The 15,245-nt window shown below is 38.9% G+C and overlaps 1 protein-coding gene across 1 annotated transcript in view; it reads right to left on the bottom strand.

Annotated features, from left to right (window-relative positions):
- The window catches only part of FBN1 (fibrillin 1), a 133,517-nt gene that overhangs the window by 49,896 nt on the left and 68,376 nt on the right, over positions 1-15,245 (bottom strand). The window contains exons 17-28 of the mRNA XM_025894832.2: positions 13,286-13,339; positions 12,253-12,378; positions 9,264-9,389; positions 8,509-8,628; positions 7,414-7,551; positions 6,376-6,426; positions 3,813-3,938; positions 2,780-3,004; positions 1,423-1,548; positions 1,202-1,330; positions 588-713; positions 330-455 (exon numbers count right to left, since the gene is read on the bottom strand). Coding sequence (XP_025750617.2) covers positions 330-455; positions 588-713; positions 1,202-1,330; positions 1,423-1,548; positions 2,780-3,004; positions 3,813-3,938; positions 6,376-6,426; positions 7,414-7,551; positions 8,509-8,628; positions 9,264-9,389; positions 12,253-12,378; positions 13,286-13,339 — 1,473 coding nt within the window. The remainder of the gene's footprint in view (positions 1-329; positions 456-587; positions 714-1,201; positions 1,331-1,422; positions 1,549-2,779; positions 3,005-3,812; positions 3,939-6,375; positions 6,427-7,413; positions 7,552-8,508; positions 8,629-9,263; positions 9,390-12,252; positions 12,379-13,285; positions 13,340-15,245) is intronic.

The raw sequence follows: 15,245 nt of genomic DNA, 5'->3' as shown, positions 1-15,245 counted from the left end.
TGTCAGGAACTGATGATATTTAATTTTTAATAAAGTATAGAACTAATCTAACAGGTTATTCCCTCTTAATGATCAAAGTCTGAAATCTGAGGCCATTAAAAATAGTATGTAATTTTATGCATCATGATTGATTTACTGGAGAAAATAATCTCCTACACAGCTAACTGTAGCACTGCCATAACAATAGATGTGGACGTTTTGGGGGTTTTGCATACTATTCTGACAGATTGTAATAGAAGTTTTGAATAACAGTTCTAAAGGTCTTTATGTAACTACTAAAGTGAAACAATTCTGCGTGTTTTATCTTCCCATATAGATTTTGTCCTTACCAATACAGTATAACTTGTCAGGTGTGGACTGATACCCAGGGTTGCAAGCACACTGGTACTTTCCAACCAGGTTGACACAACGGCCATTTCGACACAGGTTGGTGCTCAGGTCACACTCATTAATGTCTGTTGCAAAAGAAAAAGGGGAACACCTTTCAGGGCTGAAGGAAAACGGGACTAAAGCAAACACCGTAAATGCACAGCACAAGAGTGGTATAAAATGCTGCACACAATATCAACTTTGCCTGCACATCTCACCTACACATGCAGAGATATTTGGTGATATCTGATGGCCTGGAGGACAATCGCACCGAAAACTTCCCTCTGTGTTGATGCAGGTGCCGCCTCGGCAGAGAAGGGGGTTGCGCTGGCACTCGTCGATGTCTGTGGGGAGAGGGAGAGGTGTGTCACTGCAGGGCCAGCACTGCCACAGCATCAGCCCATCCCTCACCACAGCCTGGGACCCATCACAGCATCATCTGCCTTGATCGACTCGGAAGCCTTTCCTGTAGCCAGTCACCCCTTACCCCACAGCACAGTTGAAAATAAATAAAATAAAATGAATTCAAAAAGGCTTTTTCTAAATTTTAATCTACTCTACTAACTGCAAAGATCAGGGTGGTGTCCCACTTAGCAAAATGGACTGTAGGAATAAATTTAGCATCTTAAAATCCTGTCCCTTGCTTATATATGCTTTGGCAACTTGCCAAAGTAGCAAATTCACATTTAAAGTTAGCTTTAATAAGACTCACAAAATAAGAGAGACTTAAATCCAGGCATAATCAAACCTTAAAAAAAAACCCAAAATAAACCATGCATAGGTACCAGTACATAGCATACTATTGCACATCTAAGGTCTATAAGAAACATACCCATGCAGTTTTTCATCATCATAAATCCACTTTCATAGCCTTCAAAACATTCACACTCAAAGTCTCCAGGAGTATTGACACAGATGCCTTGGCCACAGAGATCAGGAGAGATGCGGCACTCATCGATATCTGTAACACAAAACACGTTCCCGGGATTTTCAAAGGAGTTCAGTTTTTCCTTCTCAATTCAAAGTTATGAGAGAGGTACCCATGCAGTTTACCTGTGCAGTTCCTCTCTTCAGAATCCAGGGCAAATCCACTGTCACATCTACACTTAAAACTGCCAATGGTATTTCTGCATTTTCCATGGGTACAAAGGCTGGGGAACATTTTACATTCATTGATGTCTGAAAATGAAATAGTATGGACATATGATGTTATCACTTCATACAAAAACAGTGCACAAAAGAGCAATGCTGCCATCAGAGCTCATCCTTTCTCATGACAGTGACCCCTCCTTTTGGGAAAATTAGACCACACTACATAAACTGATACCAACTTCACCCCAGCCAACAGTGTAGACACTCCACACTGGAATTGCCAAGAACACTTGCTGCCATAAAATGGTATTAGTCTCCTCTTTGTCTGCAGGATCTGATCTGCAGCTAAGTGAGATTTCAGTGGACAGAGGATTAAGGCAAAGGAAGTTTCCAAAGAACTACTCTGTCTTATGATTTCTGAGAAAAAAAATGTGACTTCCATGAGTCACGGAAAACATAATGAGCCTAAATAAAAGCACATGTCACTTTTCTTTATGGATAATTAATGGCTCAGTAACTGTTTATAAAACCAAGGCTGAAACTAACAACAGCAATTGTCATTCATATATATTTTTCCCTCTTTTCAGACTTCATAATGTTTAGGTTTTGGGTAACTGGTTTTCTTTATAAACATGTTCACATCCGTTTGTGGTTCTGACATTGTCCAGTTTAACCCCTGTGGTAACCCTGGAAAGACACTTTCAGCACAGGATACAAGGGTGTCACTACGTGATTTCCATGTAATGCTGGAAGTTTACCAATAAGAGTCATAACTTGTTGTCATGACTTGGTTTACAGTAAATCAAGTTCTCCTGATTTGAGCTGGAATTCTCAAATAGCTGGTAACTATTTCCTCCACTTCTCCAAGTAGTTTCATAAGAAATTCCCCAAATTATTCACCATTCCTTGCTTGCTTCACAGTAGAATGAAAGTTATTGCACCCTTCATAGGTAAGGATTGCTCTTTCAATACATCCAAAGCTGACTGCCCAGTTTGTTCCAGTTCTTGTACTATGAGGTGCCAGGAGGAAAAATCAGGCACAATTTAACCTCTCTAGCAGAGACACAAATTCTGTGTTTTGAGGCTGCAGTATTATATTCTGCATTAAATTACTGGTATTAAATAGTATTAAATTCTCTTGTGGTTTATTCTGGCCTTAATTTCCATGAAATCTAACTGGATTTCCAAATGTGCCTTAAGGTGAATGAAGTACCTGACTATCACTGAAATTTTCAAACCCAGAGCAGTTGTCTGAGGGAACAGTAAAAGGGAAAGCCAGCAGGGTTTGCTGGCAATTAACTGCAAACAGAACACGTACCTTTGGAGAAAGGTTTCCCACTTATCTCTATCTTGGTGGAGAACCCAGGGCCCCTTGGACAAAGAGCTTCGAACTCGGGAGATCCCTTCAGAGGACACTCCTCACACTCGTAGCCCCAGGCTGCCCCCACGGAGCAGCAGCAGGCATCCATCCGGTGCCGGCCTGGGATCTGGGCACTGCACTGCTCGTCCTCGTGCTGCAGGTAGCAGCTCTCCAAGCGAATGTCTGTTGGGCAATTGAACAACATGTTGAGAAAGAAAGAGAAAATTTAGTTCACTGCAGAGGAATATTTTTCCAGAATCCCCTTTCACAGGACAGTTTGCTCCACGTTTTTGTGGACGCAGAGGAGCGTACCAAGCTCACTGCAGAATTCCTGGCAGCAAAATATTAATGCTAAATTCAGAAATTAAGAGTTGAAGTATGTTTAAAGCACCAATCTGAAAGATGGTGCTCGATACTTGAAGTAAACTAAAAAAGGATTTTAAACATTCCAGCTTACCATACTTATATAAGGCCTTTTAATTACTACAGGCTATGCCTTGTTCGGAGAGAAATCTTGGGCATTTACTGTCATAAATGGATAAATGTGCTTTGGGTGGACAGTACACAAAACTTGGACATTCTGGTGCATCCTCCACTAAGGTGTACAGTGTGGTGAGGAACATCACATTCCTCCTCACACACCCAAGTCCCAGCCCACAGTGGTGTGTCCCTCACTCTTCCAGCCTTGGTTTCAGTGGGGCTGCAGATGAAGAGTGCTAAAAGCACAGATAATCTGTAGGGATTTGTCAGATGAACAATCTGGAACTAAATCAATGCTGTTCACCAGCTAGCAGATGGTGATGGGCTTTAGCTATTACCCTTGGTATCTGTTCCTATCCCAGTTGAACTAAGTTCATGTCCCTGACTAATTCCATTTGAAAAACGGGGAAAGATAATTTTCTTTACTTGTAAGAAAACACGCAGTGCAGTCATCACTCACCACACAGATTTGCTTTTCCCTAGCAGACCTGTACATGGAATTAATACCTACCAAGACAAGTCCGCCCAGAAGCATCTAAAGTCATTCCATTGGGGCACTGGCAAACAAACGATCCCAAGGTATTGACACACTGCCCATTTGTACAAACTCCAGGAAACACCTCGCATTCATTTACATCTATTTCCAAAAAGAAAAAGTAAGTGTAATCACTAGCATGCTAAACATGAACAGATTAGAAAAAAATGCTGACATTCTAATGTTTTTTAGGATAAAATACAAAACCAAAGCAGCTTACATGGTCTGACAAAATTCAAAAATTTACGATTTCCTACGCAAGTCAGCCAGAATCAATTAATTACAGAAAACTGCTGACAATCAGAAATAATGCATGTTGCTATTTGCCATTTCTACACATACTGAAATCAAATTCAAAAGTAACAGAAAAGGGAGGGGTGTTTAAAAATTATATCCATTTTCATACTCACTGTGGGCCAGATTTTTGAAGCAAATGGGCAAAGAAAGACAAAGGTAAGTGCATAATACATTATGTATTATTTCAATTAGATTAAATTATGCTGTATCTTTAAAGATTTTTAAAAGTTTTCTGTATTTGTATTTATTTTTCGTTTTTCTGTCTTATCATGAGCACCTCTGCATGTCTGGAAACTACAATACCATTTGAAATCTGGTCCTATGACCTTGCCAGCAATTGGCAACTTTATATATTAAAATAACCTCCTTATAACTGCACAGAGAGTTTAACTTCATTAAGACTATATTTCTATATTTAAGAGGTAAATTTAGCACTTTTGGGTAAGGATAATTTGATTAAATGTGTTAGCTTGGCCTGAGCATAAATAAATGTTTACTAATCTAAGTGTGGGGTCATCCCATCTATGTCCTTTGTGAAAAGCACAGGCTTCGCAACTGCCTTTAGGAAAGAGCCTCCAACATTAAAAATGGCCCAAGACGAAGTATGACAATTTTTAAGACAGAAGAGGACAAGACCAAGAAATGAGTAAAGAATGACTGACAATCTGTACATGAACACTCATGTACAGAGTAATCAAGAAGTGGGTAGGTTGGGCTGGTCAAGCCCCCAGACAAAACTCCTGGTGCAAACAGATTCTGCAGCTCTCAAATCACATGGAGCAGGACAGAGGACAAATATGGACAGGGGGAAATCAGTGCCTTTTGCCCTTGGATAGATATTATAAATTGACTGGAAGGTACAAAGTAAAGCCAGTGGATTACTAGAAACCACTGCAACGCTGTTCAGGGCCTGTGAGCAATATTGCAGCTGACAACTCCAGGGCTCACCCGTAAACGAGAGGAATGCTGCCAATTTAGTTTGCTTATTTCCTTGCACAAGGTCTATTACTCATTTTACACAGGCTGTATATGGGAGAACTGAGTATCACCTTTTGGGAACTAAACTTACTCCCTTGTCCTGCCTCTCACTTGCCAGTAAATTTCCTAGAGACCTTTCCCTGTCTTGAAAAACGCTTACATTGGTTGAAAACCAAATAAGGCTTCAGTAATGTTACAAGCAAGGGAAACTACTCTGAAAAACCTGGGGCTATCCAGGTCCCATTGAAATCAGAAAGACTAAAGCATGTAATAGATGTAATCCAAAGTGCTGGTAAAGGAAATGCTGAAAACAGTTATGTCTACATCTTGAAAACTTTCCATCCCAGCAGTGTTGAAAATGTTCTAAGACTTTCCTTGTGAAGAGAGATAGGTGGGGCCACTTTTTTTTTCTTTTCTTTCACTTACACACTCCAGAAAGTGTTGCTGAGGTCAGATAAGTTATGTACAGTGGGTCTGCAGCACAGACGTGCCAAGATATTCAGTCATCATTTGGAAAGCAAAGAGTATGTGTGAGGGTGTTCCTCCGCTTTTTTATTTTTTTGTTAAGGAAAAAAACAATGTTTCTTTATGGAAGCTACATATGGGAGTAATTTTTAAAAAATATTTTAACTGCAGTGTCATGTCAGATGTTGTCAGTCAGGATGACCCACAGCAGTTTGAGACTCTCTGTGCTTCTGCATATTATGTAAATATGCAGTACTTTTCCAGGGGTTCAAATCAATTCAAAAGAAAATGAAATAGGGTGGGACCTTCAATTCTCACAGAACAGTATAGAGTCATCTCACACCAAGCAAAGAGCTGCACATATAAAAAAATCTTTAACTTTTTCTTTAACCAACAAAACTTCAATGTGAAATATAGCCTTTAAACATTCTTTTTCTAAAGCAAAGTTACGGCTTCTCACGTCACCCTATTATTAATGCCATGTTTTATAGTATATATAAGATGCATACTTTGCCCAAACAGGTTACTCAGTTAGCAGGATTTGAAGAGAGAGAACTATTTCCTTATACTGGTAGACATTATATTTGCAAGTGTGTACTTTGAGATAAACTGTGAGTATGTAGGAATGTTAAACAAACTGAAACCAAATTCATCCCTGACATAACTCTAATGAAGTCAATTGAACCACACGAGGTAAGAATTTGGCATAGTGTTCCTCTATGCTAAATTAACTACTTAAATCAAAACACTGGCATTTTTTCATTCAAGCTCTGATTTATGTTAGGGCAACAATAAATACCTTCACACAATGTTCCTCTTATTCTCGAATATCCCTTTTGACATATTGGGTCTGTAAAACAAACAAAAGAGAACTTTCAGAACGTTACAGTCCAAAACTGGCCATTAACTTATTGTGCAAAACTGACCATGTGAAACATTATCTAGTTTATTGCTATGAGAAGTCTGAGTGCTTAGACAGTATCCCAGTATTTTCTGAAATAATAAAGAGATAAGATGGGGCAACTACATAAACTATACAGAGTGTCAGCCACTATCATCTTTTGCTTCCCATGTGTCTCAGCTGACTAACCCAAAAGTGGTTATGATTCCTGCTTCATTCAAACCAATTAATTCATTTCACTTGATCACAGCACATTACAGCCTTATTTACCATGGATGAATGAGGATGAATTCTGTTAAGATACACAGAATGAATTTAACCAAAGTTTTGAGCAAACTAGCAGCTTTCAGGATACAGAAATAACAACCCACACATATTTCTGCATTCATCAGCTCATCCCTGGGTTCCCAGCCCATCCCACTGTTCAGTCAAATTACCAAATGAATATGAAGCTACCTCAACCCATTTCTTGATCAACTGTACAATTCTGTAGGTCATCAGTTAATCTACAGAGTATAACAAGGGCTACTCCCTCTCCTCCCTCCCTTACCACACCAAAGATCCATTTGTTGTGAACATTTTCTTGGGAACTCTGGGGAAAATGCATCTATTGCTACATCATTAGGAATTCTAGATCACTAATTATGACAAACCATGCTAAAGTAATGCTGCAAGTTACAGACTGTAGGTGTGGTCCCTTCCCTTCAGTGTTTAAACTTGTAAAATATTCACTGTAAAACGCAGAGTTAGAACCTCCTATAGATACACACTACCTCTCAAATATTAAAACTTCTCTTTTTCAGACTGAATAAGGTGCTTGATAACAGAACAAGTAAAGTTATTTGTCTAGGCTGTGCCCAACTTCTATGATAACAACCTGGACCAGCCTCAGAAGAAGAGAAGTCCTAAGTTCCTGAGGAAAATGAAGAGCATTACCTCGTTCACACGGTGTACATGGGCTTCCCCAAGCAGCACCCAGTGAGGAACAGCACTGGGATTTCAGAGTTGCTCCATTGATATTTATTTCACACCTTCCATTCACTATGTTCTGCCAACAGGTACCCTTAACAGTTTCTGTTTGGAAAAAAACAATGTATTGTCACGCAGACTCTTTAGCATTATCCATTACTATATTTACAAACACATGTGAATTTAACCATGAAAAAGAATTATCCTTTCATTATAATTTACCACATCAGATCTAAATATATTTTAAAATCACTTAATTTATCCTTCTCTGTGCTGGACTATAGCCTGAAATCATCCCAGCATAGAGTTCTTGCAAATCCTAGTTTATGCTTTTTGTCCTTAACAGGGAATATGTCAATACCATTCAAGATTTGAGTCATTGTATTTATTATGACTCAGATTAGAGGCACATGCAGAAGAACAGGGTAGATATGAAACCTTGGTAGATCTTCCATTAATCTATTAGATCCCCCACTCTGGATATCTGATCTTCCCATACAGGGAGTGCCAGGAGATAGCTAAGGATCAGACAGCTGTAGTTCCACAGTTTTTCTCACTGACTAGACAAGAGCTATAAATTACTGTCCCCTCCAGAACAGGTAAGGGAAGAAATTACGAGTCCATCAAGTATCTGAGTCACAGCATTGTCTGTGGATGCTCCTGAATTGGTCTGGACTGCAGATAACTTGTTATGCTCCATCTCAAATAGAAAATTGGTCTTTCAAGAGAGCAGACCCTAATGAGAACATGTTCACACCTCTTACAGGAGAAACCAAGTAGGTGAGCATAGACCTGAAGAAGCAGTCTCAGCATTTCTGTGTTAGTTACAAAAAATGTTCACCTCTTTCAAATTTGAAAAGGAAGCACACCACACTCCCAAGTGTACTCTATGTACCCATAGTAATGGTGAAAACAAACCCTTTCTTAACATTGTCTCTGTAGTGTTTTCCACTAAATTTATCTGAATTTTATTTTAAAGTATATTCTAACTTGGTGTACCATGGTCACATGTCACTGGACATTTTTAACCAGCAAACATAAAATTTTCAGAAGAATAAATACCTATACAGATGGTTCTGGTTGGATCCAAAGTACTTTCAGGAGAACATTCACAAGCAAAAGAGCCTGGTGTGTTTTTGCACACTCCATTAACACAGGGGTTGGATTCACACTCATCAATATCTAAAAGAGAAATAAAGTGCCATTAGTGCCAGAAATAATTAACAAAAAATACATAAGGCTCTCTGCAGTTTAGGGAAAAAGGGAAGAAGCTTTCCTCATAACCAGTCTTCCTGATACTCCACTTTTCTATTACGGAACTCTTCACAATAGACTAACAATGCACGTGTCCTAAAGACACACTAACACGTTAGAACATTAAAACATTGAACTTGGAAGAAGCATCTGATTTTTTAGTGATATCCAGCTTTGTGGACTGTGCTGTTACAATGATCTGACACACATCCTGTCTGTGAGTTCAAATGAGGAGCTGTTTGGCTTTCTTCTTCACACAACAGATTTGTAAAGCTTGATTCTTCTCAAATTTTTCTCACCCTTGGCACAGCGTGGGCTCACGGGTAGTAGTAAATAAGGAGCAAATTAGCACAGACATAGTACAGGCAGTTCCATGAAGTTATCTAATGGTTTCATTTTGGCATTGTCTCTCCTCATTCTCCTACCTCCCCATAGAATTTATTTATAGTGGGGTTTTTCAGTTTTACACATTATATCCTCATCAAGGTTCAAAGTGTTTCTGGCACAAGCTGAGAACAATCCAAATGAATAAAACCAGGATGAAATGGAGTGTTACCAATTACCTTCACATGTCTTTAGATCAGGAGTGTACACAAATCCTTTTGGACAGGTGCAGGTGAAACTTCCTGGGGTGTTTCTGCATTGCCCATTGTCACAAAGCAGCATGTTCAGTGCACATTCATCAATGTCTACAATGAAAACAAAGAACTTTTTAAGAAATTCCTAAAACAGAAGTCAGGACAGAATTTCCCTCCCGACAGCCACATTTCAGAAGAGACAAACAGGGCAGGGGGGTGTGGTGTGTGTGGAATATGAATACTAAATGATTCTTTTAGTAGACAACAGGTTTGGACAAGAGCCTGTACTTTCTTTCCTCACATATTCATAATATGTGACAGTCACACCACAGTTCAAAATAAAGCTGGGAATCACACTTTCTTCCTATATTGTGGACTAACATTGGGAGTCTCTGAGTCCCTGCACAGCAGCCCCCACAGTCATGAAAGAAACAAGGAGAGGACTGGTTTGGAAAAGTTTGCTGATCATACTGGTTTTTAAAACACCATTTTTTCCAAACTGGCTTTGAACTGTCTTAGATGTTATGGTTAAAAAGGCTAATGTAAGTATACACTTGCTTCAGAGGTGAAAAATTTAAATAGAAATGCTAGTGCTACATTTCAAGTACCCTTAGGAAATCTTTGGAAGAACTGTGGTCATCAGAGAGAAGTTGCAAGAAGGTGGCAATGAGCCATGAATGGCAGGTGAAAACCAAGAGAGACCCCAAGAGCAGACAGGAACAATTGGCTAAGTCAGAGAGGCCTCAGAAAGTGTTGAGAGAAGTTGGGAAGCCTCAGAGGGTCAGCGCAGCAGCTGGGAACAGCAAAAGTGCTAGGAAAAGAAGGGAGACTTGCAGAGTAAAACAGACCATGTGGGAAGCTTCACAGGAGTTCAGAAAAATTGAGAGAGGGCCAGGTGGAACATTATGGAAGAATGGGAAACAGCTGTGATAGAGCATGGATGTAGGCTACAACAGGGTGGGCTGGGGAGCATCTGGAAAACTCACAGATGGATGGGGAAAAGAGAAGGGATGCCATCAGCTACAGGCAGACACTGAAATGGGACATGGATAATTAAAGCCAAAGAAGCAAATGGGAAAATGGGATGAATTACGGTGTGATTTTTATCTAAGATAGATCAACCCTTTTTTATTTTTTTTTGCAAAGATAGTGGATAGTTTAGACTGGATAACACAGATGACTTAAGCTATTTAGGTTCAAGTAGAGAATACAGAACCCAAATAAAATTATTATGTCAGCTGGAGATAACAGGAAGGAATTTAAGAATTTTAAGGTGGTTCCAGAGCTGGAAAGGAGAGATTACAGTAGGATATATTAAAAAAGAGAGTAATCACGATGAAGAGAGGATGTTAGAAATGCCTTTCAGGGATCAGTCTTGGGACTGGTCCTATAAAATACTCATTGTAATGCAGAAATAAAAAATGAATGGAATCAGAAACTGTGGACAACACTAAGCTGGAAGTTATTACCAATACAGAGAATCAGGCGATGCTAAATTAATCCTGACAACATGAATGAGAAAAATAAGATAAAATATAATCACCAAGGTTCAAAACTTTGCAATTAGGGACCAGTAACAATAACATGCTAGAAACCAGAACTCATCAGTTGAAGGCTACTGAGAAAACTCTGGATGTAACTCCCAATTAGAGGTTGACTTTGATCCCAGAGTATAACATGTATTTGAGAGAAGACTAATGCACTCTAGCATCAGTTTAGGCAGGATATTCCTAGGGGTAATGGAGAATTTCTGGCACAACTATACAAGCGACTGGTCAGACTTCATCAGAACACTGTACACTGGTCAGATCAGTTGTGTTCAAGAGAAGACTGCAGCCTTCGCTTTTATGAAAAGACTGGAAGTGTGGATTTGGATAGCTTAGCCAACAGAGTTTGAGAAAAGGATACAATGATTTTTTATAAATACTTTAGGGAGAAGTGCTGACATGGTGCTAAGTCAAAGAATAATATTAGTACAACATCAGCTGGTAATAAAATGGTCACAAATAAATTCTAACAGGAAATCATAAAAAATTTCTAATCAGTCATGCAAAGGAGGTCTGGAACAATGCAGGACTGGGAGAAAGGAATCTAAAGGATTGTAAGTTATGGGCTTTTGATGGGACCATGTAATGGAATAAGAGAATTGCCAGAATTTAAATTTCTAATTGGAGTCTGCAGGCATCTGATGGTGGTTTTTTACATCCCAAATAGTGTGAGAAGAGACTGGAGTGTTGCATATTTGAATTCTTTTTATCCCATGCCACAGTGCTTCCACTGGTCACTTCTAAGGAGTGCAAAAAACTTCTTTCAACTTTTCTGATAAAAAAATTTGGCTTTAGATATTTTTCACTTGTACAACATAGGAAACCAGCCCTAGCCAGAGACACCACGCCATCAGATTCTGCTGGTGCTTCCAATGACAATAAGCTTTCCTGTGTCTGGCCAGTACACTTAACACAGTTAAACCAACAGCCCTGTCTGAAAGTTGAAAGGAATTTTCCTCAAAGTCAGAGTTTGGATAAGCCATGTAAGCCTTCTGTGGCATATTGGATGCTTATCTTCCTATGATCAGTAGGAGTTTTACTTAAATCTCCTTCTCTTGGAGGCAACCTAACACACTGGGGATCCTAGATCTTCCCTATGGTGCACTACAATTGCAGGTTCTGGCTTCTTTTGATTTTGAGAAACATTGGCACAACTTGAGTGCATGTCCAGTGGACTAAACTGAACAGGGTATTTATTGCCTGGTTGCCAGTGATTTGAGTCAATGACAGAAACAGTCCCTTACAGCCCTACAGTGGAGGATTTTTATGAGTATTGCAAAGCACTGAAATTAGAATAGGATTCAGCAGAAATATCCAGAAATATCAGAAGAGCAGTAAGTGGATCTGCTGAAACATTGGGGGAAAAAAAGTGAAAGAGAATAAAAACAAGCATCAAACTTCAAAGTGAAAAATGGGATATTTCATACCGATGCAGTTTTTCCCAGTTGAATCTACTTCATATCCAGGGTCACAAAAACATTTGTACGTTCCATGCAGATTCTCACACCTTCCATTTGGACAGAGATCAGGATCCAATAAGCACTCATTAATATCTAAATAAAGGGAAAAAATAATGAACATCTGAGCCAGTTGTTGAGGGGTTGTGGGGGTTAATTCTCCAAACTAGCAAAAGACATTTTCAATATCACTAACATTGGCTGCTCCATATTGTATGATCGTGTAGTTCTGAATAGGAAATTCCACTTAAATGTTCACACTCAAGAGAAAGAAGCATCTCTTTCACTCTGATTTAAGACCATTTCTAGCCCACAGTCATTTAAGAGACTTCCAACTGTAGATAAGAACTGGGATATTAAACTGGGGATCAGAGATTAGATTTAGAGAGGCCCAGGTACTAATACCCTCCCATTTCTTGATTCATAGCATTTCCGGATGGCATCACTTCCCAAAGCACTAATATCCCTCTTTTCTGAGTGCTTTTCCCTGTCTACTGCCGGCAAATCTACAACCAACATTGGCTGACTTAAGACTTTGCAGTTTCACAATTCTATGACTACAAAACTTTTATTGTAATCACTTCCTCTTTCTCTGTATTTAGCCAAATTCTATGAGTCTGGCCTCATTTTGAAAGACAAAAAATAAGGAAGCTCAATGTTCAGCATAGCTTTGTTCTTCAGGATGATTTCACTTGAAATATGCAAATATTATTTACATACTTGATTTCAAAGTCATGTAGGTAATAACATTTCTCACAAATTTGTCATTTGAGCACTCAAATACATTCCCTGATGTAAACTAGAGAAGACACACTGGTGAAATGGCATGCTCCATTCATTTCACCCTAAATCATTCCAATGTCTTGTAAACAGCTATCTGACTAAGCCTTTCTCCCATTCTCTCCTGTCATCATCCCCACCAGCAGAGCTAACAAATTAAGGATATCAAAGTAACTCTTTTAGATAGAACTGCTACAGTTTGAATTACATTAGGTGATCTTACCATTTCCTCCTGCAGTCATGCCAGTTCCACTGCTGCACAGAGCCTGATATTCAGCTGGAAAAAATATTAAAATACTTACTGGAATATTCTTTCTTAGCTCATTGCTTTCAACGTCCCCATTTACAATATGACAATTAATTATTCGAATGAAATAGCATGCTTTTCAACTCTTTGGAAAACATGAACAACCTCACAGTGTTCTGAACCTGTGAAACATTTTAGCAGATTCAGGGTCTGCATCTGCTTACGAAGATGGATGAGTAAAAACTTCACATGATGAACCATGGCATTTAGGAATAGACATAAACTTCATGCTGGTCCTCCCACACAAATGAACCATAACATATTCACAGCAAGATTCTCCAGAACTCATATGTCCAAGCCCTTACTCAAGGTGCATATTCAAAGTGACCAGGAAACAAATGTTTTTCCTATAAATCTAGACCATATTTAACTCCATTTAGCAAGAATCTCTTCAGGAATTCATAACAGATCAACTAACTCCTATCTGTTATCCTTAAAAGAAAGTAATATGTATCAAAGCATCTCAAATGTCTCAACTACTGCTGGGCTCAAGTTCTTCTTTTGAGTTCAGAACAATTAACATACTGAACTGACAGCCAGTTCAGCATTAATTGTTGCCATATAGGTCAACATCTTCCAATATATTTTCACTTTCATAACAGCCCAAATACCTACACTGCTAAAATTAATAAATATTAGAAATATTTATGGAATTAGCTGTCTTCTCTTTGAGGGAAATCACATGCAACACATCTCCCAATATTAACCAGCAGATTAATGTGTACCCTTGCCTAAATCAATAATCACTGTCACTGTATGGGAAAGCAGACCTGCTCTGAACATGCATCAGCAAAACTTTCAGTCTAAAATGGCAGAAACTTTTGCAAAGAGCTTCTGAGGAGCAGAGAGGGCAAAATGTCTTCCCTTCAGGAGTTTTTTTCAGTCTCTCTGATAAAATGGTCCTCTCTAAGAAATGTTCTCCTTCCCTCCCCCACTTAAAGCCCAGAGAAATGCTACACTTCACCCTACATGAGATGGCACTTTTTTAATAATTGAAGAGATGAGGAAAAAAACACAGGAAAAATGGCTTACACTTATGTAAATGTTCTGCAAACGTAAATAAAATACAAAACAGAAGTCAATGATAGACAGTCCAACATTTGTAAAAGATTTCAACTCTACTGTACAATAGGGCCCACTGACATCATCAGAGGTTGTTGGAAAGGGTCCTTCCTATTTTTCTAAAATTTCCTTGGTGTTTTGCTATTCTAAACAACACACCAAGTTATAAAATGGTCACCAGCAAGTTCCTGCCGAGGAGCTCACATCAGCTCAACCAGCCTAATTTGTTCCAACTGGTTTTGTCTCCCTAATGCTTTCCATACAGCTATCATTTAAAAAAAAAAAAAGATTTAAAAGATAAATCTAAAGTTATTTTTGCCTACAAAGCAGATACCTTGTTAGTATGACACGCTTTTGAACTACATATCAAATGGCTTATTTTGTTTATATGCAACAACAAATTTGCTGAGTGAAAAGAAACACTTAACAAATTTGGGCTTTCAAACTAGCTCCCTGCAGTCAGTCACCTCCACGAAACCAAGGTCACTGTTTACTGGCTTCATGGCAAGGACTGTGTCAGCAGAGTCTTATTGGAAGAAGTGCTTTCCTAAGAGCAGATCCCGCCCATCAGAATGATTAGGATTGCTTCCTTGCCAGAGGGAAGTTATGTTCCAGCCAACTTCACTTGGTGAGGATTTCAGTGACAGACTCAAGTATTCACAACCAACTTAACTGGACATTTCTTTGTGAGTCAACTGTCCACAGGCTGGTTACTGAATAAATGATTTCAGATCTCTTGAAGGATATAGAATTCAGGCAGCAAACATCTCACTGGCAGGTGTACATGAAGATCTGAATCATGATTTTTCCATTA

The sequence above is a fragment of the Manacus vitellinus genome, unplaced genomic scaffold (genome assembly GCF_001715985.3).
Source record: "Manacus vitellinus isolate BGI_N305 unplaced genomic scaffold, ASM171598v3 scaffold_16_pilon, whole genome shotgun sequence".
NCBI classification, from domain to species: domain Eukaryota; kingdom Metazoa; phylum Chordata; class Aves; order Passeriformes; family Pipridae; genus Manacus; species Manacus vitellinus.
The sequence above is the reverse complement of the archived record's forward strand: the minus strand, read 5'-3'. Positions and strand labels throughout refer to the sequence as shown.